Here is a 14646-nt window from a genome sequence, read left to right on the forward strand (position 1 = left end):
GGGTAGAAGAGAGCATTACAGGGACACAAACATGTACACACACAGTACATGTACATACACACACACACACACACCAACTGACCCTTTTTGTCGTCAAAGTCTGATCGACGAGGGATGCCTGAGGCTCATTCAGAAGGAAGAAAGGAAGAAGTACTTGCTTCATCTTTTCCATTAAGCCTGTTACGTCCAGAAATAGATCATTGGTGATCTCAACTGCTGTCTGGATGCTGAAGTCTGCTTTTTTAGCACGAGTACAAGTAGGTCGAGGACAGAAAGCTTAAATGACCAAATCACATTTCATAGAATCAACAATACACCATGTTTAATCAATTTAATATTTCCTTTTAAAAAGATGTACATGGAGGACAAATGGATTCATATTCTATAGTATTGAACAACATACAGTACATGTCATGTTATAATTAGCATGTGACAAAACAAAACAACAATTACCGGTACTGTCCCTCTTATTAAGTCAGATAAACCAGGCTCACTTCTCAGTGTGAACCTGTATTATAGGTACAGGTAGATACAGAGAAAAATGCCTTTCAGACACTTTAACAAATATCATCTGAAACTTTATGTGCAACAGAAAATGATACAAATGGTGTTTCAACATGTTCAGTCCTGAAAAACTGCATGGGTGAGTGAGCTGTACTATGATGGCATAGAAATGAACTGTACGAATATTTTAAATTAAATAATATTTCTATGCTCCACATGGATAGATTGGCAGACCTTTTGAGATGCAAAATCTGGGTTCCCAAAATTTGTAAAGGTGTTCCCAAAACCCAAGTGTTTGTTTAATGCCGCCAAAATAGGATATGTTTACAAAACCAAACTTGTTAAGAAAGCTTATAATCTGATAGAAATGAACAAAGGAACCCAAAGAAGGCCCTCACCACTGTCAGCTCTGCAGATTGGTATTATTAAAAAAAAAGGCTCAAATTGATTTCTAAATAATTAATAGCACAATTGTTAAAATGACAATGACAACAAATGTGAACTAATAGCACCAATCCAAACCAAAGCACCACAAGAAAAACAAGAAAAGGAACAATATTGCAGCTAATCCTATAAAGACAAACTGTAGCTTTTTTACAATGAAATGAAGTGACATGTAGTGTTACAGCTGCTTTCAGCAGAGATCAGTGGCAACGTTTGTGAAGAGTCCGACCACAGCGGAGCGTAGTGGACGTCACAGTGATGACTGATCTCTGACGCAGCGTTTCTATTCAGGATGGAGAAATAGCTGAAACTTTGTTTGTGTCAATAAAAACTTCAATGGAATCAGCACTATGATAAAATTGGATCAGGTGACACGTTTCCTGTACGGGAAACTAGAACTTTTATGGAGACTGAGTCACATCACTGTCTTTAGAAGGACACAAGCTGTCATGGATCTTTTGAGTTTTCAGCATTTAACTTCACACTGAGTGTTGATTCATTAAAGCAGCTATAATCCATATGTTTATAATAACATTGTATGAAATGAGGATGTAAAAAGGGATGATGAACTTAACAGGTAATCATCACCTGAATCTGCAGCTCCTCTGGGCTTTACGAAGCTTTATAGTGAGTTTCATAGTTGGCTATCCGGCTAAAGCGTTGTTTTTGTCTGCTGCAGGTAGCTGCTTTCAGTGAAAAAGCTCTGAAACCCCACTGTACACTACCTTCACAACACCGCACAGCAGACAAACGCAGTAAGTGACTAGCTCGAGAACATAGTGGAGCATTTGGCAGCTAAAGAGCCAAATCTTCAGCACATCGCTCAGCAGTTGGTCCAGGCCTAAAACAGAGCTAAAAGAGAGGGAATATTGGACTTATATTTTTCAAACTCCAAATTAATAATAATGTTGCTCAGTAAATGCTCAGTTTAAATAAGCAACTGTTTTCTAACCAAATTCACCATATCAACTTAAAAAGGGGATATGTCAATGTTGTTTCTGCTGCCCCCATGTGGCCAAACTAAGTGAGCTATTATCACTCTGGAAGATCATTTTGAATTGGCTGCAATTTAGAAGAATAAAAAGGGGCAGCAGTGTTTTCACAGCAGCCTGAATGATGGAGTTCAGACAGCCGTGAATTCAGCAGATCTGTGCCACAAAGAAATCTGATATTTTATGGGTGTGTAAATCGATCCCCAGATTAGCACTCCTACTATAAAATGCTGTTTGAAAGCAGTGCAGGTCAGAGGTGTTCACTCCCCTCACTGGGCCTGTTCCTGCTGGCAGAGCAGACTCAACTGTAGCTCACTGTGCTCTGAATTTCCACTCGCAGTAAACGTTACTAGCACTGTTGAATGAGTGGTAACATATGGCAAAACAAAAAATACAACAAGCAAGGCCCCGTGCTAAGGGATTTTCAGATAATGACACTGAGCCAAGCTGTTAAAAGTTTCTTTTTGAAGACTATGCACAAGCTGCCAGTCTGCAGCCACAAAATAACGTCCTATAATCTGAAAATGTCCTGGTGAGTCAGCACTGGCTTTGCTTACATCACTAAGCACTAAAGCCAGTGTCTCTGTTTGTCCTGTGCAGCACGAAGCTCTGTTTTACTTTAGAGGTGATAAAAAGGTTTAAGCAAACTAACCAAAATGGCAAGACTATGGCAGGTTCACGGCAGTGAGACATGTATAGCTTCCACAGAGACATCAAGTCAAATCAAAACAAACAATATACACAAGTCCTCTGACTGCTGACACTTTGTGCAAATCAAACTCTGCTCATACTTCAGCTGAATAACAGCGAGGACTTGATGAATACGTTGATACGAAACAAAGCAATGGCATTAAAACAACGTGGTCAAGTAACAACTATTAGATAACATAGAAACAAATCTTTCATTTTATAGCATATGTATTCCTTTTCATGAGCGAAGATATCTGGAAAATCATTTTCTTTACAAAGTGGATTTTTCAAAAACTCGTTACTAAACAAATATCACCTGTTAACATACAGGTTTAAAAGAGTACTGCGACCAGCCCTGCGGCCAAAGAGAAATATAGTAGCACCAAAATATTACAACAGAGGGATCATTAGAAAGACAGGCGATGGAGGGAAGTTACTCGCTCCCTCCCTCTGTCTCTGCGGGTTTCAGCAGCCCTCCCTCCAGTGGAATGTAAAACTCAGCTCAGGCCGTTTTGGCCCAGCTCTGCCCAGAGAGGCGTCTGGTTTGTGCTGGAAAAAACAGTCCCTCTTTGACAGTAACGGGACAAGGTGTCAGTCCGACAGCGTCCCAGGTAGATCTCACACTCCTCTGATAGAGGTAGAGTGAGCGCTGCTGCTACAAGGCTCAGTGGGAGGGTTTCAGGCTTACTGTGGGTGTGTACAGGACCCAGTGATTGGATGCTGTGAGGTGTCCAGGTCAGTGTCCCTGGCAGGTTTTGCAGCACATTTGTCTGAAATATGGCCGGCTGCAGAACTTGAACCTGAGCACCAGGGGGCAGTAGGCCACAGTGTTCACATCTTTACACTCTGCAGAGAAGACAAACATGAAACAGTTTAATTAATGCATTAAAATTAACTTTTTTAGAAGGATTTCAATCAAAATACCAAGAATATTATCACTTTTATCCACCTTTATTGTTCAGACTTATACGACTTGTATGGAATGACTTAAATCCTCCCGACATTTGGCCTGTGGATTAAATAATTAATTAATTAACTCCTGGATGCTTGAGAAAATCAGAAATACCACATTTTGTATTTAAAATGTGCAATGCAATTAAAGAAAAGTTGTATTACTCTGTATGTGCATGTGCCTATATACGCTATAACACTATAAACTGATATGTATGTAGGTGTTTATACTTTATACATATTTATTTTACTGACAAGAAGATGCTGTGCAACTGGGTTATGACTCCACTGGAGCTAAACATTTTAAAAAACAGATTTGTAAACCAATGAAACACAGATAACATTCATGGGCTATATTGGCAGCGCAGACATTTTTCATTTACGTTTTAGGTGATGGGTTAGACATTTATAAATTCAATTTTATTTGATGACATCCAAGTAATAATAATTTCACTGAGTGCGACAAAAAACAACATTTTAAAATGTTTAACACATTCAACAATTCTGGGGATTTTTTACTTAATTAGCATAATATCTTATTCAAATGCAAACTCTTAGTGGGAAATCTTTCTAATATGTTCTTTCTTTGACACATGAGGAGAAACGACGATTTGACCTCTGACCTTCAGGGTTGTCTGTACTGATGGGCAGACTGAGGTCACATTTGCTCTTGCACTGCTGCATGGCTGCTGGCCGCTGATGTTCCAGACACTCATTGGACGGCAGGCCGGTGGGGGTCAGACACTGCACCGAACGCATCTCCTGACCCAGACCACACCTGGCAGAACACTAACACATTGGGGATTGTTTTTAAGTATAAAACGGCCACTTGTGTTGTAGAAAATGTTGCACTACAACCATGAATAGGACCAAGAATAAACCAAAAGCCTGTCTTACCTCTCCCCAGGGACCCGTCACCCACTGAGGGGGAGGGCAGCGCTGCAGGTTACAGCGCACCCTGGAGGTCGGCCGGCCATGTTTGGGGCACTTGGACTCTGGCAGGTTGTCACCGCTCTCCCCGTTCTTACACAAGACCACACGGTGCCTGTAGCCAGGACCACAGCTGGGCGTGCACTGCGGACAGAGAGGGAGATGAAGAAAGAGGGAGAAAATAAAAATCAGGCGGGAGGACAGGGAGATGGAGGCGATGGGAGGGTGCAGCAGGGTCTCACTGCGGTTGTAAGCATGCAAAAAGAAAACTTCTAGATCCACTCAGCAGAGGGCAGCAGCTGTATAAGAAACAAAGTCAAGAGCCTGCCGAGTTCCTGGAAGTTAGCTAGACATCATTCCTCTTCTGTGTGTGCCATCGCTATATTACACAAGACGTCAGAGAAAAGCTGAACACTGCAGACTTTTTTATTTGGTTTCAATTCATCCTGAACTGTGAGAAGAAAGTTTAGCTCCAGGAACAAAGTGGAGTATAAGAAGATGGAAATGTCAGGCCTGTTGTAGTTGAAGTGGCAACAGATAACTTTTAAACTTCTCCCCCTAGTGTTTCCAAGTGGTATTATTGTTGGCGCCGTGGTCGCAAAGACAACCGGATCGCTTTCTGTTTTCGTCGGAACCTACTGAATAGTGACAAAATTGGCAACTTATTCAGAGCATCAGGGAAAAATCAAGAAATATACTCAGAAATATAATATTGTAAATTACTCCAAAGCTGCTCATAGTAATTGCAGTCCACAGCACTTCTTCCAACAGCCTGGGGTCACTCTCTCTCTCCTCTTGGCAGTCTATCCCTCACTGCACCAGCACAACCACTGAGCTTTAGGTAAATGAGTTGTGATGACGTCACCAATATGCGAAGGAGCGCATCACGTCGTCTGACGGCTTTTAGCGACTTTTGGTGCAAGTGCTAGCTTCTTTCAATGGAAAAGACTTGGCAACACCACACAGGACATACTGCATTTTGTTTTCCCTGAAGATCGTAACCTGCAGGCAGGAAGGATTGCATAGTGGAAGAGAGGCTTATAGGGAAACAAATCAAAACACAGATGATGTCATCATCCTATCAACATTTACTTCATAATGATACGTTAAAGCAGAAGATTTGTTTATTGAAACTTTAAAGGGACACAAGAATAAGTCTTAAAAGTATAGTTTACATGTCTGCGAGGACATAAAAGACACCTTTAACTACAACAGACTTCTCAAACTAAGGGATTAAAACATGTCAGGGAATTCCCAAGTGTAACACTATGTTCATTGTGTTGTATTTGTCGGCTTCGGTTGTATATTTCATGGTTAAGGTTTCTCTTATTTTGAACCCTGGCAGATGTTTGGGATTCAATTGGAAAACAAACTATCACTACATCTGAGAGGAATTCTGCAGATAACTCAAGTATTGGTTGAAATTCAGCCACGAGTCTACTTAACATGCAAGATGAGAGCCCTGTGATGTCTGCTTACCTCTGACCAGTCTAGGGCCAGCCACTCAGGGGGGCAGCTGTGGTTGCCACATGGCTCAGTGAGAGATGGGCGTGTGGTTGTACAGGCTGAGTCGTCCAGGACCTTGTCCTCCGTCACAGAGATCCTCCTTTTACATAGCACCTCCCGTGTCCGCAGGCCGCCGTTACAGCTGCGACTGCAGTCCGACCAATCTCCTGTCCACCAGCTAGCAGAGAGGGGCCTTTTTGTTTTTAATTTCCTCATTTGCATTACATAATACAGTGAGGACATTGTACTGTACAAACTGTACAAAATCACAGGAATAGGAAAAGCCCGGCAAAAGTTAAAAGCAAAAGGTACAAAATCATCAAGAAAACAAAAAGAGGCTACTCACGATGGGGAGCACGGCTCAGTGTTGCAGGATCTTTTCTTCTCTTTGGGTTTGTTCTTCTTGTCACAGAAGTGATTGTAGACAACTGAATGATCTGCTTGCTTCCTACACACCACCTGCTGCGTCTGCACACCTGAGACGACAGGAGACAAATGTACAAAGGGGCATTATAAGAGGGCAGGGAAACATCAGCATCTCTTCTCCTTGTCCACACATGGGAACTGCCACATTGTTGAGATTATTTATGTGGGTAAAGGTCAAATAATCTCATATCTACAGTAATGCTATCCTAGCTTCAGTATGGCAGGTGACGTCAGCACTTCAGTGTAGTGCCAGAGACAGGGTTGCCTTGGTGATGATGTAAAACTGTCATTCATAACAAGGTAACAACATTTTACGTTCTGACTTAAGGTCCTTCTAGAGCTGCAGAGAGACTCATCTTAGTGTACCATCTTACACATACAAAAACATAATTTATAGATCCCACTTACTGACTCCATGTTACTACATCTCTAAATATTTACCCCCAATGTTCATTTCCTCCATTTATTTCTCAGAGGACAAAATGAGCTGTTATCAGGAAAAGTAGCATGGATCATTAACTCATAGAGGAAAAGGGAGATTGGCTACGTCTGATATCTCCAAAGTCTCAGAGCCTTCAACGCCTCAACATGGACTCCACAACACTCCTGTCCAAGGACAAAAGTTTACCAAACAGATGTTTTAGCCATTTAATTCTTAACCTTTATGTGACATCTGCCCCATGTTAGTGGGTTCAGTCACGTTGCAGGGACAAACATCTGTTCACACAATCGCATCATGAAGATCATGGAAACAAAAGCTTGTCCTGCGCATTACTTTTTAGGCTTTTAATACCTTAATATTAAGGTTAGGGGTTGGTCCTGCTGTAAGTGGCAGTTTGTTTGTGTGTGTGTGGATCTACCTCCAGCGCAGAGGGCGGAGCAGCGTGACCAGGAGGTGTAGTGCCAGGCAAAGCCCGTCAGAGGTTCCCTGTTAATTGGGGGGTTGAAGCGATAGTGGATCCCTGGGTTCTCCTCCCGCACCAGCACCTAAACGTACAATCATTTAATAGACATGATGCTGAAACGTTTTGGACATTTTGTTGAAGACCTGTTTTGGGGTTTCTTTCCATTCTTACCATGACAATCAGGGTTATGTTTGTTGGGCCCAGAGCTTCAAGAGTTTCTGGTCCATCAGTGGGCCGCCTGTAGTGGAAGATGGTACCGGCAACGTCAAACCTGCGCGGCGTGTCAATGGTCAGCTTCCCATTGATAAAGTACTGGTCCCCTTTATTCTTCAGCACTGTCGGCACAGAGGAGAGGGACAGGACGTTGAAGGAGGACAGTAGAAGGAAGAAATAAATGCACTGATGTATTTTAGTGCATCTAAAGCATTACCATAAGAAGAATACTGGGAGCAGATGTTCTTATTTGTTGTATTCCTGAGAGTTAGATCAATATTAGCTATGTGTCGGAGATAGTTATGTGAAGTATTAAGGCTACCGTAGCTTGCACAGACACTGGAAGCAGGGGAAACAATTATCCTTCATTTAAAGTCAGAAAAAATACACTGGCCAACAGCTCCTAAACGGTCTTAGGTACATGTTGCATCTTCTTAGCGAGCAGTGTGTCAACTGGAGCTGCAGAGATTAGTCGATCCGCCAACTATTTTGATAATCGATTAATCTTTAAATTAATTTTTCATGCAAAAATGGCAGAAAATGCTGTTTTCAGCCTTTTAAATATGGATATTTCCTGCTTAGCTCTGTTTTATATCATATTAAACTGAATATCTTTCAGTTTTCGACTGACTGGGATGGACATTTTCCACTATTATATGACATTTTATTAATCAAACAATTAATCGATAAATTGAAGCTTAAAATAACCTTTAGTTGCAGCCCTAGTGTTAACTCTGTGTTTTTTTCATTAAGTCGGAGATGTTGTCGCTGTAAGAAATTGAATGACTGGAAGGAGGTCATGTGAGAAGAGATGCTATACGAATTTATTTAAATTGAGACAGCCCAGACTACTTATTGTAAGCGTCATAAAATGGCAAAAGTATCGTACATTATGGAAACGCTGGTCAGTCAGCCGTGATAGCTTAACAGTGAGCCAATATGAACAATACTAGGAACCTGAAACTGAAGCACCTAAATGTCATTCTGCTATCATCTTGTTATTAGTAACACCTGTGCTTTTCCTACTATGTCAAAGGCCTGTTGAATGCAATAAAGAAAGTTGTATCTTAACTTGTAAAAACAAAACACAACTCTATGAGTGTGTATAGTATATTAGCAGCTTTGAGGTGTCCTAGATATTATGTATACATCTTTAACTCATTACTTTGACAGGCAGCTACACTAAACATTAGTTTGAATATAGTCTTACCAAGGTAGTTGAGGGAGATGTTGAGCTCTTGTATGTGGATGAACACTGAGCCTTTAGGAATTCTGACCACTTCTTCATAACCTGAGACACACATAGACAAAAAAATTAAAGCAAGGTGAAGAAGGTTTATTCACTGGGGGGTCGGGGCATAAGTAGTTTTTAGCTCTGTGGGACGCCAATGGACTAAGCAAAAGCTTCAGATTCCAGCTGCATTCCTGGGCAGCCGGCCTCAGCTGCTAGAGAGAACGAGAACTGAGCCAAGAGCCGGCGTCTCCTCTCTTATTCTTCTTCTCTCCAGTCCTGTCATCTGTTTTGGTCTCTTGTCCTCTTTCTTTTTACGCTCATATCACCTCCACTCTGCTTTCCTCTGCTGTCCAGCCAGTGCAGCCCTGTAAATAACTTCAGCCACACTAAAGAAATAAAAATGTATGAAGGAATTAAATAATTCCTTCCAAAGCTTTGACCACAAGAGGAAAAGAGAGGTTTGGCTCATGACCTCTCTTTGGAGCTCTGCAAAGTCGGACTGACCCTGCGCTGGGTTTTGAGATGGAAGCGGCGAAGATTAGAGGGACAGAATTTTAGGTTTTTGGCCTCAGAGACTGGGAAAGCAAAAGTGCGGGAAAAGTGTGATCTGTTAACAATCAGGAACCTGTGTGGTAAACAGAGAGCAAAGGAGCTGTAAACCTTCAGTAACCCCTCACCGCCTACCAGAGCCACAGGCTGGACAGATGGAAATAGACTTTAAGAGACATTGAAGATGAGAGCACAGAGCAAGAATTAAATAACGCATCATCTTTGAAAAAACTCTGTCAACTTTCACTTTTCTGGGATGTCAGGAACTTCATTAGTCATTCATGACTTACCCCCATTTATAGTGTAGGTTCAATGGTTTGGTTTAATCCCAGATGATATTTAAGTCCCTTGAGGAGAGTGAGACAGGAGAAGTGCTGGCTAAAGGGTTTAGGAGTTCAGAGAAATCAAAAAATTGTTATAGACATGACTAAGTGATTCTACCAGTCATACATCTTTCTGTGTCCAGAATAAGCCTCCAGAGAAGTTTGAGTGGCTCTGGAGTTTGAGTTTGAGTTTGGTTAGAGATGAGAACAGGCTGTACGGAACAACTTTTGACAGGTTAGTAAAATGTAAACTCAAGTGAACTCAGTTTACTTAAGTTTGTATTGGCAAAAATGTTAAATGGCCAAAAGTAAAGACACAACCGTCCTTGTACCTTGAACCCTGACTTCACCATAATCTAACACCTTTGGGATAAATGAGAGCCAGGCCTCATCGTCCAACATCAGTGCCAACCTCACTAATGCTCTTGCAGCTGAAGGGGAGCAAATCCATTGCAGCCAGGTTCCAACATCTTGAGGAAAACCTTCCCAGAAACTGTTATAGCAGCACATTCATAACCATTGTTTTGAAATGATGTATACGACAACTCACAGACTGATGCTGGTGTCTCTGCTTCGGCTTGGAGACACATTTTAAACTCCTGCATTACAAACTCACACTCTAGTTGTATGAGTGAAATGGTAGGTACCAGCATTTTGGGAGTTTGACCCATACTAGGAAATAAAGTCAAGGAAGTCTGAACCTCTGCTACATCACTTTTGACAATTATTTTAATTGGTCTCTTGCAATTCCCACAACTTTAAGGGGAGTGCAATACTAAATCACTGTAGCACCCTTTAATATTAGCACTGACCATAGATACCATCCCCAGACTCAAAAACCTACACTTCGACTTCAGCTTTACTAATGGATCTTTTTAGGCCAACGGTAATGTCAGATATTTTGAGGGTAGTTGAGACCTCAACTGGGGTTGACAGGCTGGCCTGGTCACTGTGGTGAAGAGCACGGCTGCCTGCTAAGGGTGCGTCCCCTCTGAGGAATCCTGGAAGGGGGTGAGTGGTGTTGACAGTTGGGTGAGAAACTCTGAAGTTGGTGTTGCGGGGAGAAATGTTACCCAGAATAAATCCAAAAGCAGCTGGACCTCAAGCCACACTGGTCGGACCTCACCTAAATCTGTCTGCCATGTGTCCCTGGGTGGCTGGTGGATAAATATATGTATGCATATACAGCATATGGTATGTATATATTTATTTGTGCCTCCTTATGGGCTAAGAGTTTTTCATGGAGTCTTTATTCTCTTTAGAGATATGCACATGTACATCAAGGACTGATTCTGGGCAATATACTTTTCTCTATGTATATGCTTCACCTTAGTCACGTAATTAGGAGACATATGATATTTTTTGTATGCAGATGATACACAATTGTGTCTTCCTGTCAACCCTATGCAAAGCCTATATTGACAGACAGATGAACTTACAAGGCCTTCCAATAAGACTATAGAGGAGTTCATTGACGTTGGTTGTAATGTAACATAATAATAAAAAATGTGTCCTCTGTGGTTATAAAGAAACTGCTTAATGTAGACGATGTGGATAAGACAACTGTTGAATATACACATCATTTATCTCTAAGCACAGTTTATAGATAGAATAAATGATTCTCCTGCAGCGTTGTGAAGTTTTGTTGACTTTATCAGATAAACAACTGTAACAGTATGCTGCTGTGGACAGAGTTTGCATGTGAACAGACAATTATGCAATACATTTTGAATGTCTGGGGTATCCTAACTCATATTGCTTTCCAAGATGCATTCACAGTGCAGAGTATCAGAATCCAAATGTTGCTTGTGCACAGAACAATTATGTTGCATAACTACTCATGGTAAATGCCTCACATTAATCTAATCTGATTCTCAGGAGAGCAGAAATAGTTCCAAATCCATTTAAACCAACCCCCCCCTCCCCTCCCCCGCCATCATCTATATGTGCAGAAACCTCTCTGGTAGCAGCTCTGCATCAAGAAAATGGATGAGATGACTAGTGCTTGAGTGTTTTAGTTCTGTACCTCCTTCGGGCAGCGAGTCGTTGAAGAGTCCCTCCACAGACACACAGCTGCTCCCGTCACCCCCGCAGATCCGGCAGCGGTCCTCACGAACGTCCGAGCCGAGGACTCGATCACAGCCTACGTGCTGAAAGAAGGGAGAAACGAGTGAGCTGCAGGGTCACTTAGGGTCAAGGGGCACAGTCAGTAAGTTGAGAGGTGTTGGAGGCCGGGCTGAGGGATTACCTCTAATGTCTTCCAGACCACTTTTCCAAAACACAGAATTATCAGATGTTGAGTCCAGATGTGTTTTCTGATCCTGTGCAGACTTAATGCTCTTAGGTTGCTAAACTCATAGCTGTCGACGTAAATAAGTTTCATGATGAGCGAAGCAGGTGGTTTCACTCAAACTCTTTAACAGTGAACCAAACCTAAACAAAAGTGTAGAGAATGAATGGCAACGGCTCTCACACTCATATATTCATATGACAGGTGATTATTGTAGCGAGGGATAATGAGGCTTAAGTTTATTATTACTTTTACACCGATTAGATGGTCATCTGGTGGCGGCTTAATATTTGTGGTTAGAGTTTTTAATGATATAGATCCATACCATCAGGAGGCCTCTCGTGCCTACAAATCAAATCAAATTTATTTGTATAGCCCAATATCACAAATTATACATTTGTCTCAGTGGGCTTTACAGACTGTACAGGTTACGACACCCTCTGTCCTTAGACCCTCGCATTGCACAAGGAAAAACCTCCTAAAAAGAAACCCCAAAATTAAAGGGGGGAAAATGGAAGAAACCTCAGGGAGAGGAGGGATCCCTCTCCCAGGACGGATAGACGTGCAATAGATGTCGTATGTACAGGATAAACATAGTACAAATACAACATTTGACAAAATATATATATATATATGTCTGGAGGTTTAATAACAGGTGCAGTCCAACTGCACCTGAAAGCTGAAGCACATGTTTACACCCTTTTTTCATATTAAATATGGCCCTCTGTATTTTGTCCAAGAGATCCGGGAAAAAGGGGTTCTGACAGATGTGCCTTTCGTCTGCAGCGGCATGTTGTGTTCAACTGGACCATCTGTTCCCAGGTCCTTTTTCTATCTCAAACACTTACTTCTCTCCTTCTGTTTCTCACATCTCCTCATTGTCAGACCCCAATCTTAAAACTGAAACCAGCATGAGGCTGCAACCAAGAGAAAAAGATTTCTCCACAGTGTGTTTGAAGTTTTATAGCTACATAAAACATATAAGAGGTGAGATGATAGAGCAGAAGGAAAGGGAGGAAGAAGCTCTGACGGGATTGCCAACAGGAAAAGTCGCAAGAAAAAGGAAGTGAACTGAAATAAAAGAGGGACATAGAGGGAAAATGAGAGGAATGGATGTAGAGAGTCAGAAAGGGACAAAAAGGGAGAAAAATCAAGAGACATTAAGACTGCAGTGAATAAAAGCCTGCCTGAAGTGCTGAGCAGGAGGGTCACTGAGTTCTTTCAGAGCAGAACAGAGCAGAGTATGGAGGCAAACAGTGGAGAGGTGCATGAGGAGAGAACAGAGAGGAGTTGTTGATAAACACAATCCTCTTTCTAGATGAGTTCAGTCTCCCTCACATAACCTTTGAGACACTTAAAATAAAGCGAGATCATGGGAGGTAAGAGGCAGGACAGGGGGAGATGAAAAATAAAATCTTTTGGCACTCAGCAGGCAACCACAAAACAACAAGCTGGAGTTTTTTTCTTATGTCCTCACATCTTTTTCTCCCCGTCCAAAGATTCCACTTACTTTTTGAAGAAGTGCTACATCCAAAATAAACAACAAGTGGATCCACGTAAGCACGCTATTCATTTTTTTTGTTGGTCTGAGTCCTTCAACAAATGAGCCATGTGGGTGTCAAAACGGGTTCCAGGAACCTTGTGGAGCTCCAGGCGGTCTCCACAAAACGAGCAGCAGTTAGATGTTTTGTTTTCATTAACAGTCGAGATTAAGAGAGACCATCGTTAATGGGAATGGAAGATCGCTGCCAATGTTAAAACAGTTAAGCAGCTGATTGTGATGATCGTCAGCAGTCAGTGTGTAAACTACACAGTGGCGACTGTCCAGAGTCTAGAGAGCGAGTATAAACAATATTATCTCAGTCTTGTGTTAATGCTCTATTCTGCTGCTTCAGCTTAAACTGTCGGCTCACATGCAGACGTCTAATAGCTCTAATTTATTTCAATTAAACGCTTGTATTGATGCTTAGAAACACACACGAAAAGGTCTTATCTCACCTTACACTCTCCGTTTACACACACATCAAGAGAGTCATCTCGGCAAGCCGTGCCGTCCACCACAGCTGGAGCACGCTCAGTGTAGAAGTTGTATCCTTCTGCCAGGCAGTTGAGAGAACAGGGCTTCACCCCACCTACACACACACACACACACACACACACACAAACACACACATATAAATGATATATATAAACAGTATATATAATATAAAGATTCATAACAGCTACTAAATGGACCTTAATGTCAGACAAGATTGAAATTCAACTTTTAGGGTCAATATATAGTAGAAGATACGTCTATGATACGTATATGTGAATAGAAAACATCTTCATCTGCAGATTAAAGTTGCAAGTTATCATTTAAATGTAGCTGTTGAAATGTCCACATTCTCAAATCCAGCACAGCTACTAAATTGAGCTTGAAGTTGGTGTTTTGTCAAGTATAAAACATTAGTATATGGGCTTTATTTCCCCAATGCCACTCAAATAACATATCTGCCCACTGAAAATCATGTTAAAAGGCTCAAGATACTTTGAAAAATCTCTCCAAGAATTATATATATATATATCCCAAACTGTGCAGAATTTGAATGTGGTTAATGAAATAGTTACTACAGCAGCAGTCAAACCTCCTCTAGGGCAACTTTCCAAAAACTAATTTCCCGCACCAAGCCACAGGTTCACTAGCAGC

At 41.6% G+C, this 14646-nt stretch overlaps 1 protein-coding gene across 2 annotated transcripts in view; it reads right to left on the reverse strand.

Annotated features, from left to right (window-relative positions):
• Nucleotides 1–317: 317 nt before the first annotated feature.
• The window catches only part of adamts10 (ADAM metallopeptidase with thrombospondin type 1 motif, 10), a 45566-nt gene continuing 31237 nt past the window's right edge, over nt 318–14646 (reverse strand). Inside the window, exons 17-27 of one of the 2 annotated variants that reach the window (XM_029430192.1) lie at nt 13956–14089; nt 11694–11817; nt 8772–8852; nt 7520–7683; nt 7304–7430; nt 6364–6493; nt 5991–6195; nt 4479–4655; nt 4205–4370; nt 3580–3639; nt 318–3476 (exon numbers count right to left, since the gene is read on the reverse strand). In XM_029430192.1, the coding sequence (XP_029286052.1) occupies nt 3367–3476; nt 3580–3639; nt 4205–4370; nt 4479–4655; nt 5991–6195; nt 6364–6493; nt 7304–7430; nt 7520–7683; nt 8772–8852; nt 11694–11817; nt 13956–14089 (1478 nt within the window). In that variant the 3' untranslated portion in view covers nt 318–3366. The remainder of the gene's footprint in view (nt 3477–3579; nt 3640–4204; nt 4371–4478; nt 4656–5990; nt 6196–6363; nt 6494–7303; nt 7431–7519; nt 7684–8771; nt 8853–11693; nt 11818–13955; nt 14090–14646) is intronic. The other variant, XM_029430193.1, reaches the window with a different exon arrangement.

This window comes from Cottoperca gobio, chromosome 4 (assembly GCF_900634415.1).
Source record: "Cottoperca gobio chromosome 4, fCotGob3.1, whole genome shotgun sequence".
NCBI lineage: Eukaryota > Metazoa > Chordata > Actinopteri > Perciformes > Bovichtidae > Cottoperca > Cottoperca gobio.